Below are 15,431 nucleotides of genomic sequence, written 5' to 3'. Positions count from 1 at the left end.
GCTTTTTTTTCTGCGTCACTCAATCTGTTCCTCCATCTCTCCGTCAGTCAAGTCGGGCCAGGTCAGGTCCGGTCAAGCCAAGCCAAGTCCTGTCCTTTCTGTCGGTATAGTGATCATAAGTTCACGCATCAGGCTGGTGAGAAAAAGAGGTCCTGGGTTCAAATCCCGGCCACAGGGACCGCATTCTGGTGGCGTTGCAAATGCAAAATACTTGAGGCCCGTGTCTTGGGTACAGTGTACTCGTTTGTAGCAAGATATTCTGGTTGTAGCTGCAGACGTTCAGATGCGGACACCTCACAAGGAACACGACCGACTGCAATGTGTCACAACGTTCAGGACACATGTGAGCGCATCTTAGAGCTTCGCAATTTTTTCATTTATTTGTAGTATTGCACAAAAACCCTGCCGCAATCCGCTTGTATATTTGAAGAACTGCAGGTAGTTGGCTATCCCCGGGCGTTATGTTACGTCATCCCACGTGGTCAATGCTACGTAATCCCAGGTACAATCCTTTTATGTCATCCTCTCCGCTGCGCTTTTTTTCTTCTTTTTTCTGTCAGAAACGGCAAAGCATCAAGCGTGGAGTTAGCGTCCAAATCCAAGCCCCGATGGATGTTCTGTCTCAGTAATAGAAACAGATCTTGAAGGTTATGCTTTTGTGGGCTGCATGCACCGGAAGTGATTTCGGAGCCCAAAAACACGCCACGGGCACCATTTTTTAGGCTTCACAGAAGGAAAAGCATGGAGCTCAACCAGGCGCACCTCCGGTCGCAATGGACGACTAATAGCGCAATGTTATCTTAGCAATGGGCCCAAACACAATTTCACTACACAGAAAACTTAATGATGTTTATTTCTGCCCATGTAGAGCACATTTTTACAAAAAAATACATACACAGTTGATATTTTTCAGTCAGAAGTTATGTAGCATAGTATTTGATTATTTAGTGATTGGTTGGTTGAACTAATCACAAATGTATATTCAGTCCTGCGTATACAAAACGTTGCTATATTCTATGCTGTACGTTTCCCATGCTTCAATGAGAATGTTTGTGTATCAAACACACCACAGCATATATGATACGTTGAGGATTACAGGGTTAAAGAATGAGAAAGCATGCAATATGGATGACGATTATTGTTCGGGGATAAGCGGCAGACGATGCAAACGTTCTTGGAAGAGTACATAAGGGGGGCTGCCACTCGGCTCCGCATAATTCGGCGGTGTGGTCCCTGAACTGCTGCACGAAGTCCTTCGTGTCACCTCCAGATTCGCGTCCTCTGAATCTTAAATGGGAATGTTCCAGATCTACCAATAAAACAGGTCTGCTTCACAAAGAACAATAATTGTTTCGCCGGAAGTGCTCTGAATCTCCCATTGGAATTCACTAATAATTTTGCACTCGCAATCGTTCTGGATATGCCCGAGGAAGATGCCTGCGGTAGAAAAGAGCATCGTGCTAAGAAATGATGGTCATCTTCATCATTAATGATGGACAATCAGGTGCGTCAGTGCAGTTAAAATGTTTTTTTTTTCTCTTCCTGTTCTGCAAGAAAATAACAAAAAAACAAAAAAAAACAGATTTCCTTGGCGATTTTCCTTGGGGTATTAGCTGATAACTGCAGCAAATACTCGTGGATCTAGCTTCTTAAGGGTGTCCATTAAATTTTATCGTGTTTTCTTTTTGTTTAGTGTTTCAGTCCGTTAGCATACATGGCGTTGACGTTTGGTGCACTTATCATTTAATACTGCATACCTTACAGGTAATATTAGCTGTTATTGCGTCAGGATCCGATGTTCTTAACACCTGTTCCATAACAGTAAATCGAAGAGCGCGCGACATCCGTGAACTTGTTGCTCAGGCGCTACACTCGAAAGAATGCCTGAATTTACAAGCGCGATCAGTGTGCATTGAAGTCCGTAAATTTTGTTGTGAACCAGCAGGTAAGCGAGATTTCTTGTGTGTTTTTGCTTTATAACATAAGTTTAAATTCCCGTTCTCAGACCAATGCTTCAAGAGGAAAAACGGAACTGTAATTTGTCTTTTGAAGCACTCGTGAAACGTTGAAGTGCCCTCAATAGACAACTGCTTCATCGAGTCAAATAAATAGTGTTGCATTTAAACGAGAAAGCTGCTTTCTGCCGGCTCTTGAAATGTTTTATTTGTGGCTTCGAACGTTTAACAAAAAGCTCTAAACAATTTGTATTTAAGAAAAGAAGTGGTGCGGGAACCTTATAAATTGGTAGCGCTATGTCAAATGCCGTTATCACACTTCTGTAAACAGCATCAATTAGAGCGTATAAAAGGGACAAACGGGATTTTCATAAAGTGAAACTGTTGCCATGCTCACGAGGGTTTTACAAATGTGCCACCGAAAATTAGTGGTATACTTCACAGTGATGCATCGTACATAAATTTTGAATGCTTTGGGTGTCTCAGTAGAAGCAGTTTGCAGAATTGTGACAGAATTGTCTTTCTGCTTTTTAATACCACGCTACATAGTTGTAATCGTGATTCTTCAGTATATCGCAGTTTCGAAGAATTTCTGCAAGAACGTCAATAGGCTAAATGAAGATCTGCTCCCTGTAGTCATATGATATTAACCTTTAGTCTTAAATACGGCAAACCTTGTCGCAATACGGACAGTGCGGTTGCCGAGAAAAATGATTTCTGCTTTCCGCTACTGAGATTTTTGCCTTCTTTAGTTTATAATTACAAATTGCGTCAAATACTGATTCGAGATTCTTTTTAATGAATGATATTGTTATTCGGATACTTATTGCTTCACCTATCTTCACTGCCTCATTCACCCGGTCGTACGCTGATGTGTTAGTCAGCATTATCGTCTTTATAGTAATGAAGCCTTGATTCACCTTGCTTGAGTGCCTGTGTCAGGCGTAGTACCGGTACGAATGAAGGCAAATGTTTTGGAATAGCATTAAAATATTTCAAATGTTTTTGACGAGAGAAGAACAGGGCAGAAGAAACTTTGGGACGCTGTACCCTTGCTCTGTACTATGTGTCTGTGCACTATGCGACTTCATCCCATCCGACATGCTTGTTACATGCCTAACCTACTGACCAGCAGTTCGTCTTGAAATGTTATATACTTAAAGGCATGCCATGTTATATTTTGGTAAGATGAGGGGGGAGGAGGAAGAAGGTGCAAATGAGTGCCTGATAAAGTTGTTCAGTTTTTTATTTCAAGGTATTTTATCTCGAAAATTTTCAGAATATCGTTATTAAACTTATAAATCACATTTCTTTGTTGCCATGCACATGAATTTAAACAAAACTAGATTTGAATGTTAAACATCCCGGAAAGCGCTTGCTTTTTGGCCAGTCCCCCATGGTAGTTATGCATCAGTGTTTGAGAGACAAGACAAGTCAAGGCAAGTTGTTCAGTGACCGCGGTACCGAATTAGTTGGAACAATGATAATGTGGACTTGTGTCACACATAGGAAGCGAGATCTGACACAAATATGTTGGCTGAGTGGCCACGAGTATTTGGCTAAGCAAACGTAAACAGCCTACCTACGATTTTTGGCATGTCTAGACGTTCAGTGAAAGAAAAGGCCAACGATACAGATTTGACGCCACATAGATATCGCACACTGTATCTCTGATCTCTGAGTAATCTCACTGGTTAGTCGCCAATAAAGTAACAGTTTTTAGCGGACATTAGGAAATAAAACAGAATATTTCAATCCTGCACTAACATTCCAAATGCTAAGTCAAAAAACAGGACGGTTTGCTTTCCTTTCTAGACCTTCCTGTGTATTGGATTGGACGCATTGGTAGCTCTGTTATGGTTGAATAAAAGTGCGAAACATGTTTGTGGCTGCCACGTAATACTTAAGTATCATCTTTACATTTCGTTTTGAGATAAGGCGTTCTTCACTATGGTCTGCATTAAGTTTTTTCCCCAGCTATTCGTAGCTATACAATCCAAACATTCTCCGATTTTTCTCGATGGGTAAAGCAACCATTGCCACTGCGGCGTGCGCCATACTAAGGCGTTTCTTCACAAAAGTATGTTCCGTACATCTTTCTTCTGCATTTATTAATATCATTCGCGATTTCTTGCGTTCAATTACAACGATTATGAACCAAATCATAGAAACCAGAAGAGGTCAGAAGCAGCGAGAATATTCATGCTTTTCAACATTAAAAATAATAAACGTCTGGGTCATGCTAGAAATCAGTCAAGACAAAGTTTCATTGCGCGTAGCTTTTTTCACCGTTCGAGCTCTACTATCGTGAATCTACATTAGAAATGTTGCGCGCAAACTACTCAACACGGACGCAAGCAAATCCCAACATTGTAAACTTTGTAGACAGCCAGAAGATACAGTTGTGATTGTAAGAAGCGAAAAGAACAGTGCAATAAGCATTAGCTGGTAAGACATGCATGCGCTATACAGTCGAGCGTCTCCACAAGGAGCTTGTCCACAACTAAATGACCTTTATAAGAATAAGTCATTCTGTTCAGGTTCCATCATAAGCTGTGCGGTGTGCGACCTCTTTACCACAAAGTGCCCCACATCATGAATGATTTTGGAGGCCCCATGGACTTCGTTATGAAGGCATTTGAATGTGGACACTTTATTACAGTAGGAAGCGTAACTAATCACCTGAGGAGCAAAGTGATCTTGGCGAAAGCTTTGCAGCATTCTTGGCACAATCGAAGGAGGGAGCGTACCAGGCAGTTTGCACTCAAGGCGGTCAAATAATTTGTACTGATGCAGCTTCAACAAATCATTAGTTCTGTATGGCTCACCTCGAGAACTTCACCTTTCAAGGCGAGCTAAGATTCCATCTCATATATTTTTCGGCCTTTCAAATTCTCAGTCGATACTTTGCAGAAACGCGTTGTGCCTAGGACATGGTGAACGTTAGAATTTAAGTATAGGGGAGTTTATAAATATGGATAAAGACAAGGAAAACAAATGTTACAATAACCAACAAAAAGTGATTTCCATGAGTAAAATGCAGGCACATGCATTAACGAGCGAGACCATCGCAGAAATCATTGGCATCTATCGCCGCTTGTCTTACTCTCATTTCTTATACGAATAGCGAAATTACTGATCGCGTTATGACAAAATAGATCAACAAAGTATTTCACTTTGGTATGACCTTCCGCTTGGTCCCTCTCTGCCGAGCAGGTTTAACGAGGCGCGCACAGCAGAAAAAGAAAGAAAAAAAAAAGCCCCACTCTCGTGGGCTTGCCAAAGCGTGCGAAATATCCGAAGAACTCAATTGTCGTCAATGAATTACAGCGTTATTCTAGAACTGGGACAACGATATATACGGAGGGGGCAGGTCATTTTGTACGTGTTCTTCATCACCACTACCCGAACGTGTCGCACCTCTTTTCTGGGTTCATCGAGGAAACATTGTGACATTCAAATACACGAGCGATGTATGCACCGTGCCTCAGCAGCACGTCACACATCCTTCCGCCATTCCTCCTCTCCACTGAAAAGGTGACACCCGAAAGGCGAAGAATATGCGGTGACCCGTCATGGCGCCGAACACCTTTGCCGCTGAAGTGCGGTCGTCGAACTCGTTGGTGACGTTCTGTCTCGTGTTCTGGTACGCACGCCCGCCCTCGCCGACTCCCATGACAGCCGCTTGCAGCTCCAAGGCTCCGACGCTCCGCTTGCAGCTCCGCCGCTCCGCTTGCAGCTCCGCCGCTCCACTTGCAGCTCCGACGGGAGGCACCATTGGTTGTCCAAGAGTAATCGACGTTATCAAAGTACGGTGCCGCCGTCAAGTCGCGAGCCCCGATTCCGGCGTACAGCGCAGCGCGGTGAAGAAGCTGCTTGCCAAGCACCAGTTAAAGAATAGGTGGTACGGCGCCAAACGAAAACCCGAAGTAGGAGATGCCGGCGGCACCTTCCCACTCTCGTATATGGCAGGTCGGCTGTACATTTAGTGGGTCGCCGTGCAACGTCAGCGCTTCCGTCGACGACGAAATCCGATCGCCTCGCCAGAGGTTCGGTGAAGGTCAGGCGACTCCTGAATGGACGCCACCTGTGTCCAGGTACGTTCCACGGTAATCGATGAACCACACGGGCTCCTGGGTTCTCCAGAAGCGCGAACACCTTGCCGAATGTGGCCGGCCCGGAATACTAAAAGCGGCCGAACACGGTGTGGCACACCGCTACGGAATGCGTCCGCGAGCTCGTTGCCGATTCTGAAAGCCAGTTCGAAGACATCGGCAAGAGCTTCTACGGCGCCCTTGAGAAGACGCGCTAAGCGTGTCGCCATGAAGAATAGGGGGGAGGCGAAGTCTGCACCCTCCCCACCTCGGTTGCGCTTCCGCCAACGCCGCTGGTGCCGGCTACCCCTGTGCCGAACCGGGGACTCTTTGTGCTCGTGTTGGTGTTGCGTACACCTGCGTGTTTTTGACGCGAGGGTGCGTTGAAGTTTGAGATCATGTGCAACACGACGACGAGGACGATGGCGCTGAGCAGCAGAGCAAGCAAGCACGCGCCGGTCAGCACTAGGAAGGAAGGCTTTGAGCGCTTTTGGCCGTCGTACTTGGTACCTCCGGCAAGTGGGCTTTGAGAGCCACCCTGCAGTAGGCAAGAAATACGTCTGGACTTCAGTATGTCAGGGAAATAGTTTCGGTCTTTCGTGCAACAGTAATTTACTGCAGATTCGTTGGTTATTAGCGGAGAACACAGAGGGCGGGCTTCGCCTTTTCGGATTCTGGCCCCAAAACGCGACCCACACGTCATAGGAACCATTCGGTAGAGTAGAATTACCTTGATGCTTCAATACCTCCTGAAATTTTTGTTTCTGGGCCTTTCAGAGAGAATATAGGGGAGGGAGAGCTTTATTTCATTCTAGAGTCGTTCATCAGCAGCAGAGAGAGCGAAAAAAAAAGCGCATGCGAAATTTCACCATTATTTTTCTTTTTACATTCTGCACCCACACTGCGATCTACTGACGTTAATAGGACGCCATGATTTCGAAGACAGAATAGTGTTTCTGAACCCTTCGTATGAAGAAAATACCCCCAGTGGGGGAAACGGGGGCACCCATACATTTCGTCCCCGGGTTCTGTGTTTGCTGCCTTTAGAAATCATCTCGCATCGGAATTGCGCGCGGCACCCTTGGACCTCTATAGCTTAATCGCAAGGTCAGTTGCGGAATCCAGTTCACTTGTCTTGCTACTCTGGTAGGTGATTTGAAATACCAGCTTGAGCCGGATTTATGTCTGCAGTTAAACCATTTCGCGGCACTTAGCAAAGTCGTCTCATCCCTAGCGCAGTTTAACTTCACATAATATTGTCTTACCAACTATAGCTTCCCAGCAGAGATTCCTCGAGTTCAATCAGCAAACGTTGCGATGTTTCCAGAAGACTGAGCGAACATCTTTTACTGATTCGACATAGTTTTCTGACTCCATTTAACCAATTTAACATTTGTGCTGCCCAATTAAGAAAAAGTTTTCAATTTCGCTCTTATTCACACACTTATTTATACACTCGTGCCAGCTTTCCAAACACCTACTTTGTTTCCCTTTGCCGGCAGAAATGGGGCATAACGAGGACAACAAAAAGAAAAGAGAAAAAAATTGACAAGTTGACCATTTTTTTGCTGTTGATTTCTGATTGCTCAGCGCATGCGCAGCCTTCTCACAGTTTACGAAATATTGTGCAAGGTCCTCTACAATACTCGGTTCATAACCAGTGCTTGTCAATAATAGGAGCTTCCCTTGGGACCCTTTCACGTCCTTTGTGTATCGTCGTGCAGGATTTACCATACAAGGAGGTAGGAGTTCGCTATAGAACGCATGCACAACGTTTGTATGCTACAATTTCTCTTAGCGCTTTTCTTTATGTTATTGTTGTTTTACGCGAAGCTGGAACAGCGAAAGGGCGAGTTGCTTGGCCCGTGCTTTTTGACATTTTGGGCAATATAAGATTTCGCAATTGCGAAATTTATGATAGAACTCGTGTGCCTGATCGCGGGTGCGTAGTATATGTGCAATGTGCATCCTCATGTAGGTGATCACTAATTTTTACGTAGCGCACATTCGCGCATGGAAACACTGAGGCCGTCTAACTTAGTACTATTCCTCAATAATCTCAAGACAAAGGCGTGTCGATCATCCGTAAGAACCACGCGCATTGTCTTTAGCGCGCAGTCGACTGATCAGCGGCCTTCACTGTTGTATTTGATGGTCACGTCGTTCTCAGTCTTCTTTTACCTGTGTCTACGTAACTCTTTGCCCATTTCTGGAATCGCAAGGCTGACGCGAGCTGCTTCGGCCGACACTTACACCTTTCCTGTCAACAAACGTTTCTCTTTTTACATCTGCTCAACTTATTGATTACGCTTTACAGAATGGCCCAACGAATCAAAAAAAAAAGAAAAAAAGAGGTCATTTGCTCACGTGACGCAGGTTGGAAGGCGATAAATCGTCGTTCGCAGACTCGCGCCACGGCCAGGATCGAACGGAGGACCGAATTTCGCTGCCGGGGTGAAATGCGCTTGACTTGTTGCGGAAGGCTGACGAAAGCTGGATGGAAGCCCTGCGTTAGTGTATCCGTCCGTTTTGTCAGAATGGCGCGGCATTTCGCGAGGACAAACAAAAGAGAAACTGCCGATCCCAAGCATGCGCGGTGGGATTTTGCGTTAATGTAAAGCATCTGCCACTCAACGCGTGTGATATAGTGGTTTAGCGCTTAGGTTTGTGCTTGTTTCGCTTCCGTTGTTGGCGAGTTCGCCATAGTGACTGACTGACTGTGTGAGCGCCCGCTTTTACACAGCGCGAAAGACCACCGACGAAATGTAGAGTAGTGCCTGTAAGACCGTCTCGAGTAACCCTTGTCGCCTTGCTGCCTTGCGCGCGCGAGAAGACACAAGTCGAGCCGAGCCACCATCCTTCCCGGCCCATGCAATGGCTTCCGAGATGACGGGCGCTGGCCAAAAAAAAAAAACGTCAATGTCGTTCACGAGCCCGGCTGCCCCATGGTGGTGTTGTTGGCCGAGTGGTCTGTTTGATCACGGAAGCAATTAATGAAAAGTTGAGAGGAATTGTCACTGATGAGGAAGGGTATAGCAGCACCGGGAGTGCCCATAAACGCATCATGTTGAAAATGGGATATGTAGTTGGGAAAAAGAGCAAGGAGCGCAACATGGCCAGTGTGAATTTCAACGCTGAACAAATAAGAAAATAATGTCACTTGAGTAGAGGAAGAACTTGGCAAATGGCCAACTAAAGAGTGGGAACATGGTCAGCTTCTAAGTGTAATAACGACAGAAATACGGAAACGGAAACATGTTCGTTGGAAAGGAAAAAATAAACCGAAAAGCTTTTGGAACTGGGAGGTACGGGAAGCGATCGCCGAACGGCAAAAAAGCATCCCAAGAGCACAGGCGGGCAAATAAGGTGCAGTTGCTGCAGGATGAAGTAGCCAGTAAATGGGAAATACACTGGGAGAAAAATTCCATGGTTCAAATACTGGTGCAAGCAAAATTAAGATGTGAAAGTGAACATTGGTTCTCAGAAATACGTGAGAAAAAGAAGGCCGCTCCTAGAATATTTTCGAACCACATAAAATTATTAGGCAGGAAGTCAACACCAATACAACAACACATTCTAGACGAAGATTAAAACAGACTGGAAGGAGAAGCAGCAATAAATTACACCCGAAAAATAACAGCCGAATCTTTGCAAGGCAATGACGAGGTTGTATTTAAAGAAAAAAAAAAGAAGAGCATGAAAAAGACCCAAGTGGAAAAGGAGCTGGTGCTGACAAATTTCAACTGGAAGAAAGCCGAAGAGAAAATTCCTAAGCGCACAGCCACAGGGCTGGACGAGGTTCCCGTTAGGCTGATTAGCGAACTAGGACCAAAAAGTAAGAAATGTCTGGTGAAAGCAGTGGAAAAATAACTTTAAAGGAGAGACGAATACCAAACAGTTGGCGACAAAGAAGAATGAATTTAATTTATAAAGGTAAGGGAGAAAAAGATTGAATTCACTCGTAGAGACCGTTGACCATTACATCGGTAATACACAGGCTAGCAATGCAGGCAATCAAATTAAAGCTTGAAGCATGGGCAGAGAGTAATAGCATTTAAGGAGAACTTCAGAATGGCTTCAGAATAGCTTCGCGTTTACATGATAACTTATTTCTTCATACTCAGTGTATTGAAATATCAAAAGCAGAAAGCAGACAATTATATGTGGCCTTTTTAGGCATTACAGGAGCCCATGACAACGTAGACCGCATTATTTTGTGGGATATTCCGGAAGGGGAAGTCTACAGCTTTTGAGATAGATTTACATAGAAACTGCCGTTGGCGTTGAATGGAAAGAGATGAGGAGAGAGGACAAAGCTCATATCAACAAGGGACTGAGGCAGGGATGTCATTTATCTTTACTGCGTTTTATGATGTACATGGTGATGATGGAGAGGGCGCTAGAAGGAAGTAGCATCAGTTTTAATCGCTCATACAACAGGCGAGTACAGTAGTAGAGCAGCAGCTTGCAGGTTTATTTTATGCGGACAATATTGTGTTGCTAGCTAACAAGCAAAGTGATTTATAGCTCTCGCTAATATCTGTGTGCAGGAAGGCAAAAATTTAGGTTTGAAATTTAGTGTTAGAAAATCAGGTGTTATGGTATTCCATGAAAACAGTGAACAGACAGTGGCGATACAGGGCCAGGAAATGCCTCGGGTAACAGAATACCTTGGTATATGGATAAACGAAGGCAATAGAAATATGGAAACAAAGGAAAAAACAATAACAGTGAAGCGAAAGAGAAGTGGCAGTCATAATGAAGCACAGAGCGCTATGGGGATGAATAGGTACAAGGTGCTCCGAGGTATGTAGAAAGGTGTAATGTTTCCAGGACGTACTTTTGGAAATGCGGTTCTTTGCTTTAAATCAGGGGTACAATCAGGAATCGATGTGAACCAAAGGTCAGTGGGCCGCCTCGCATTGGGCGCTCATGGAAAGACTACCAATGAAGATGTACAGGGTGATAAGGCTGGACTAGTTTTGAAGTTAGGGAAGCTCGAAGTAAAATTGAGTATTAAGAATGACTGAAGAATTTGGAAGAAAGTAGATGAGCTGGGAGAGTGTTGAGGTATCTGTACAGGAAAAACATTGATTCACAGTGAAGGAAAAAAAAAAACTAGGGAGCTTACCAGCAAGTATGCGGCCTGTAGGGTGGGCAACACAGCAACAAAGAACGTCAAGGGGAACGTCAGAGAGGCCGAAATAATCTCGTGCGTGGCGGCAATGGAAAAGACGCCTGCCATGTGTAACTACTTAAGAGGAAAAAACGAAATCAGGAAAGAAACAAGGTGTGATAACTCAAACAGAAGCTCATTACTTTTCGAAGCGAGATCGGGATGTCTTAGAACACGCACCTATAAAGCGAGATATCAGAACTATGAAGAAGCGTGTGCTTGCTGCGGTAAAGCTAGGGAAACTATGGAGCATGTTTTATTATACTGTGAAGACGCCTACCCAGTGGTCGACTTGGGCTTCACTGGCCTCCTTGAAGCGAGAGCAGAGGTTCAGCGAGAGCAGTGGAAAAGTAAACATGTCCGCAATAGGGATTAGTAAGAGGCCGATTGGAGGATTGGTGGAATAAAAGTAAGGAAACCACAAAAGGCGGAGACGTACAAAAGCACCGTTCGCAACAGGTGATCAGAAAATTTGGTTGTGGGAGTTCATGGGGTTTTTAAATCTTTTTTTTATTATTGTTTAACCTAGGTAGGGCCTTAGGCAGTATAGCAGCAAATGCTTAGTGGCGCAACCGACCGCCCCGTTCCAAAGGGGACACTCATAACATCCATCCATCCATCCATCCATCCATCCATCCTGGCGACCACGGAGGCGGCCGTAGGAGGCAGACCGCGCGATATTTCAACGTACGCATTGCCTCCCTTTTCACGTGTTGCGGGCTCTTCTTACGGATAATATTCCCGGCAATTTTTCACATCTGCCTTGTGCTCCCTCTTGAACATTTTGCCGCCTCATCCGTATACTCATTTCGTGCTTTTTCTCGCGTTTCGTGCTTGTGTTCTTCTTATATGCGTATCGATTGATACTTATACTTGCGTATACGATATTATATTATATGATATTATATGATACGTATACTTTTCTTATGTTTAATAATTGTTTTTAGACAAAGTGGATTCACACATCACCTATTATCTGTGAACTGGTCGCCTATTGTGGATGGCAAAGAGTGTTTGGTGTCTGCCTAGCTTCTTGCTGTCTGTCTATAGTTCTCCTTCCTCTCTTTTTTTTGCATCACCGCAATTCAGCATATGACTTGGCAATTTTTTTTGCGCTTGTACGCCTACTCTGTAGTGCAATGACCTCCGTGTAATATTTACTAGTATCTTTACATGCATACTTATTTTTCTGTGTTTAGTTTCATGTTGCCGACAATTGCGTTGAGCAAATAATACCTTTTCAAGGGAACAGTCAGAGCCGTGAAGGGACGCCAACTCAGCCAATTTTGCTTTTATATTTTAGGAAATACTGCTTTTGTATGTGATGGTTTCTTTTTTCCTCACTTGAATAACTCCTGTTACACGTTGATGTAACTGGATTCCTCCTCTTGCACACTGCCTTCGTGGAGGCTATGTAAGATGCTATGTAAGGTGCTATATATATATATATATATATATATATATATATATATATATATATATATATATATATATATATATATATATATGTAATGTGTGTGTGTGTGTGTGTGTGTGTGTAAAACAATAAACATGGCCTAAACAGACACGCGCAAAAGCGACTGGTCTAGTATATGCAATTAATATACAATCAATATGTGACATTTACTGGGCTTAGTTGCACTAAGGTCTGCTTGTACGGCAACTACACATACTAATGAACGAGTAAATTATGTAATTATCGATCATTTGACGCATGGCGCACAATTTCTTGCTCCGCCCAACCTTGGGATTGGTGCATGCAGCAATGTAATGCACGAAACAGAACGCAGGTTTGATTCCGCCCGAAAAGGTGCAAGCATTTTTAAAGGTGCATGCTCCATTTGTACATATACTCCTAAAACATTTACACCCTTTGGGGTTATTTTGTCCCATCTGTCTTGCCCGCACTTCCTTTCCTTTAACGCTGAGAGCCCGGCACTTCCCGCGTTATCAGCATGACACGGCGTTCTCGACAGCTGGAGGAAAAACCTGCCATCACACTCAATCTGTAGGCGGACATGCCCACCCTCGCATGCTTTCCCTCGCACGTACAGCATAAGGCGCGCATCCGTGACGTCATCGCACTTAGACTCTACGCGGAACGGCACGGCAACGCCAACGGCAAAATTTGGCCTGGGGTGTCCATATAATTCATGAAAAAAGCTAACTTCCTGGGGTCTTCCGATTATTAGACTAGCTACATCAAGATTACCAAAAATGTGTTTATCGAAGCATGCTATAATGCTCTATACAGATTTAGTGCTTGTATGTATGTCCATTTAAAGTATCATCATCATCTTCTTCTTCTTCTTCTTATACTTCATCAGTCTAGTTCCATGACTACTGCAGGACAAACGCCTCTCCCAGCGATCTCGAATTATCCGAGTCTTGCGCAACCTGATTCCGACGTGCGCCTCCAAATTTCCTAGTGTCATCGCCCCCTACAATTTGCTGACGTCCTGGACTGCACTTCCCTTCCCTTGGCACCCATTCTGTAGCTCTGATGGTCCACCGGTTATCTACCCTACACGCTACATGCCCTGCCCAGCTCCGTTTTCCTTTTTTGTGCATGTCAACTAGAGCACACCATGCATACGTAAGTATAGGCTATATGTTTAAAGTATACAGTGTGTAAATATGTATCATACCAGCATTACCTCTGTGAGAACACGGGTGAGGCAGTTCCTGAGGACCTCCCTCCGAATCCCCCCGGGGAGTGGGGAACTTGTGATGTGCCGAGCTCGAGGATTGTGTTGTCGTCATCCGAAGCGAAATACGGGGTGGCGGAGGGGGATGTCCTTCCGTTTGGCGACGAACTGCCACTGGTACCGCCCGCTCCACGACCTCCCCGCGCAGCCATCAGGGCTTGGGCAATGTACCGGTACCGTGGGTCCTTCAGAGATATCGTGGGCCTACGTCGAGTTTCGGTAGGGCTTCTCGTCGAACCTGCATCGTCGGCCGGCTTGGCTCCGACTTCGGCTTTCGCAGACTGCGGCTTGGGGGCGGCCGCTGCACCTGTAACCAAAGAGGCGAAGTTCTTGCAGACCAAGGGACGTGTTCCTACAAAGTGTTCTGGCGTAAAAACATGGGTGGGACATGAGGTCGAGACAGCAATAAACTATATGACCTTTACGGATTCAAAATATTCTGAGTATATGACACTTATGTTAGCCATATAGTTCCGAAGATTTCAAACCTGCGTTCCCGAGAAAAGCTCGGCGAATAGGTGTGCTTCCTCCAGATGGTGACCTGCGACCCTTCGGCGTGCCCGCGTGCATCAGTATAGGTTGTTGGTTAGGCGAGCTTCGCCGTTTCGGCGAAGCGCTTCCGGATTTCGTCGGTTTCGCCGGGCCTCGCGCAGGGGACTGGCCTCCCGTTTTTGGCACCCGTATATTGTGCAATTGCATCGGCGAACCCCGAAGCACTGGCGAAGCATCACCGGGTTTTGGAACACCAGCTTCGCCATGTTTCGGCGAGGACGCACCAGGTTTTCAAGATGGGTCCGCCCTCACGGGCGATGTCCTACGTGTCGGCGTACCTCCTCGCCTTGGCGAAGCTCGAGCGGACGTGTTCGGTCTCGCCGAGCTGGGAGAGTCGCTCGCAACAGTTTTCTCGTGCAGGTTTGCCGGCGAAGCTCCGCGGTTCGGCGAAGCGGTCCGTTTTGGCGAGATTTCCTCGCCTGCCTCGCGCACTTCGCCGTCTCGTTGTGGCGGTGGCGAAATGACGGATGACGTAGGCGAGTGCTGACTTCTCGGAGAGTCACTGCCACGGTTTCTCGCAGACTTCGAGGATTCGACACCTTTCGGAGATGCCCTCGCGTTCGTGGGGCTGTTCTCGCCAGGTCTGCCCCCTTTCAAGCGTTGTGCGGAGCAGGAACCACACCATTTACCGTCCGCCATGACTCTACTTCCTCGTTTTCTTCTTTTCACCCTTGCAAGTTCCAAATGGCGCGATAGGGGTGCAAGTGATGATGATAGGTTCAGGAATTGTGGCACTTACCTGGGATGTGCGATTGACTAAGAATGAAGTGGCGTGGAAACAAAATATGAAAAGGGCCCCGTATACGCACCCTAAAGGATGGAAAGGTCTAAGAAGGAGCCACGATCGAAGAGCAGTCACTCTGGCACGGCCAGGAAAACGGAAAAACATTAATACTAAAGTATTCACCACACACTCACGCAGTTCGCACCCGTTGGTGCACTCACG

At 45.5% G+C, this 15,431-nt stretch overlaps 1 protein-coding gene across 2 annotated transcripts; it reads right to left on the bottom strand.

The window, feature by feature from the left end:
• Positions 1-118: 118 nt before the first annotated feature.
• Positions 119-15,124, bottom strand: LOC139061049 (uncharacterized). 2 transcript variants are annotated; one of them, XM_070540487.1, is made up of 4 exons: positions 14,422-15,124; positions 13,883-14,240; positions 8,417-8,555; positions 119-553 (listed from the first exon to the last, which is right to left on the bottom strand). In XM_070540487.1, the coding sequence occupies exons 1-4, from the start codon at positions 14,630-14,632 to the stop codon at positions 470-472; spliced, it is 792 nt and encodes a 263-aa protein (XP_070396588.1). In that variant the 5' UTR covers positions 14,633-15,124; the 3' UTR covers positions 119-469. The 2 variants fall into 2 exon arrangements, with proteins under 2 accessions (XP_070396588.1, XP_070396587.1); XM_070540486.1 differs by lacking the exon at positions 119-553 and adding an exon at positions 4,144-6,587.
• Positions 15,125-15,431: the final 307 nt, after the last annotated feature.

This window comes from Dermacentor albipictus, chromosome 6 (assembly GCF_038994185.2).
Source record: "Dermacentor albipictus isolate Rhodes 1998 colony chromosome 6, USDA_Dalb.pri_finalv2, whole genome shotgun sequence".
Lineage (NCBI taxonomy): Eukaryota > Metazoa > Arthropoda > Arachnida > Ixodida > Ixodidae > Dermacentor > Dermacentor albipictus.
The sequence above is the reverse complement of the archived record's forward strand: the minus strand, read 5'-3'. Positions and strand labels throughout refer to the sequence as shown.

What these genes read in the sequence shown, in the direction of transcription:
- LOC139061049 (XM_070540486.1), bottom strand. Translation starts at nt 14,632, where the DNA reads ATGCAATTGCACAATATACGGGTGCCAAAAACGGGAGGCCAGTCCCCT. An exon ending in AGCTTTTCTCGGGAACGCAG is followed by an intron (nt 14,241 to 14,421) that starts GTTTGAAATCTT and finishes CTTTGGTTACAG; the next exon opens with GTGCAGCGGCCGCCCCCAAG. An exon ending in TCACCCGTGTTCTCACAGAG is followed by an intron (nt 8,556 to 13,882) that starts GTAATGCTGGTA and finishes ACACTAACGCAG; the next exon opens with GGCTTCCATCCAGCTTTCGT.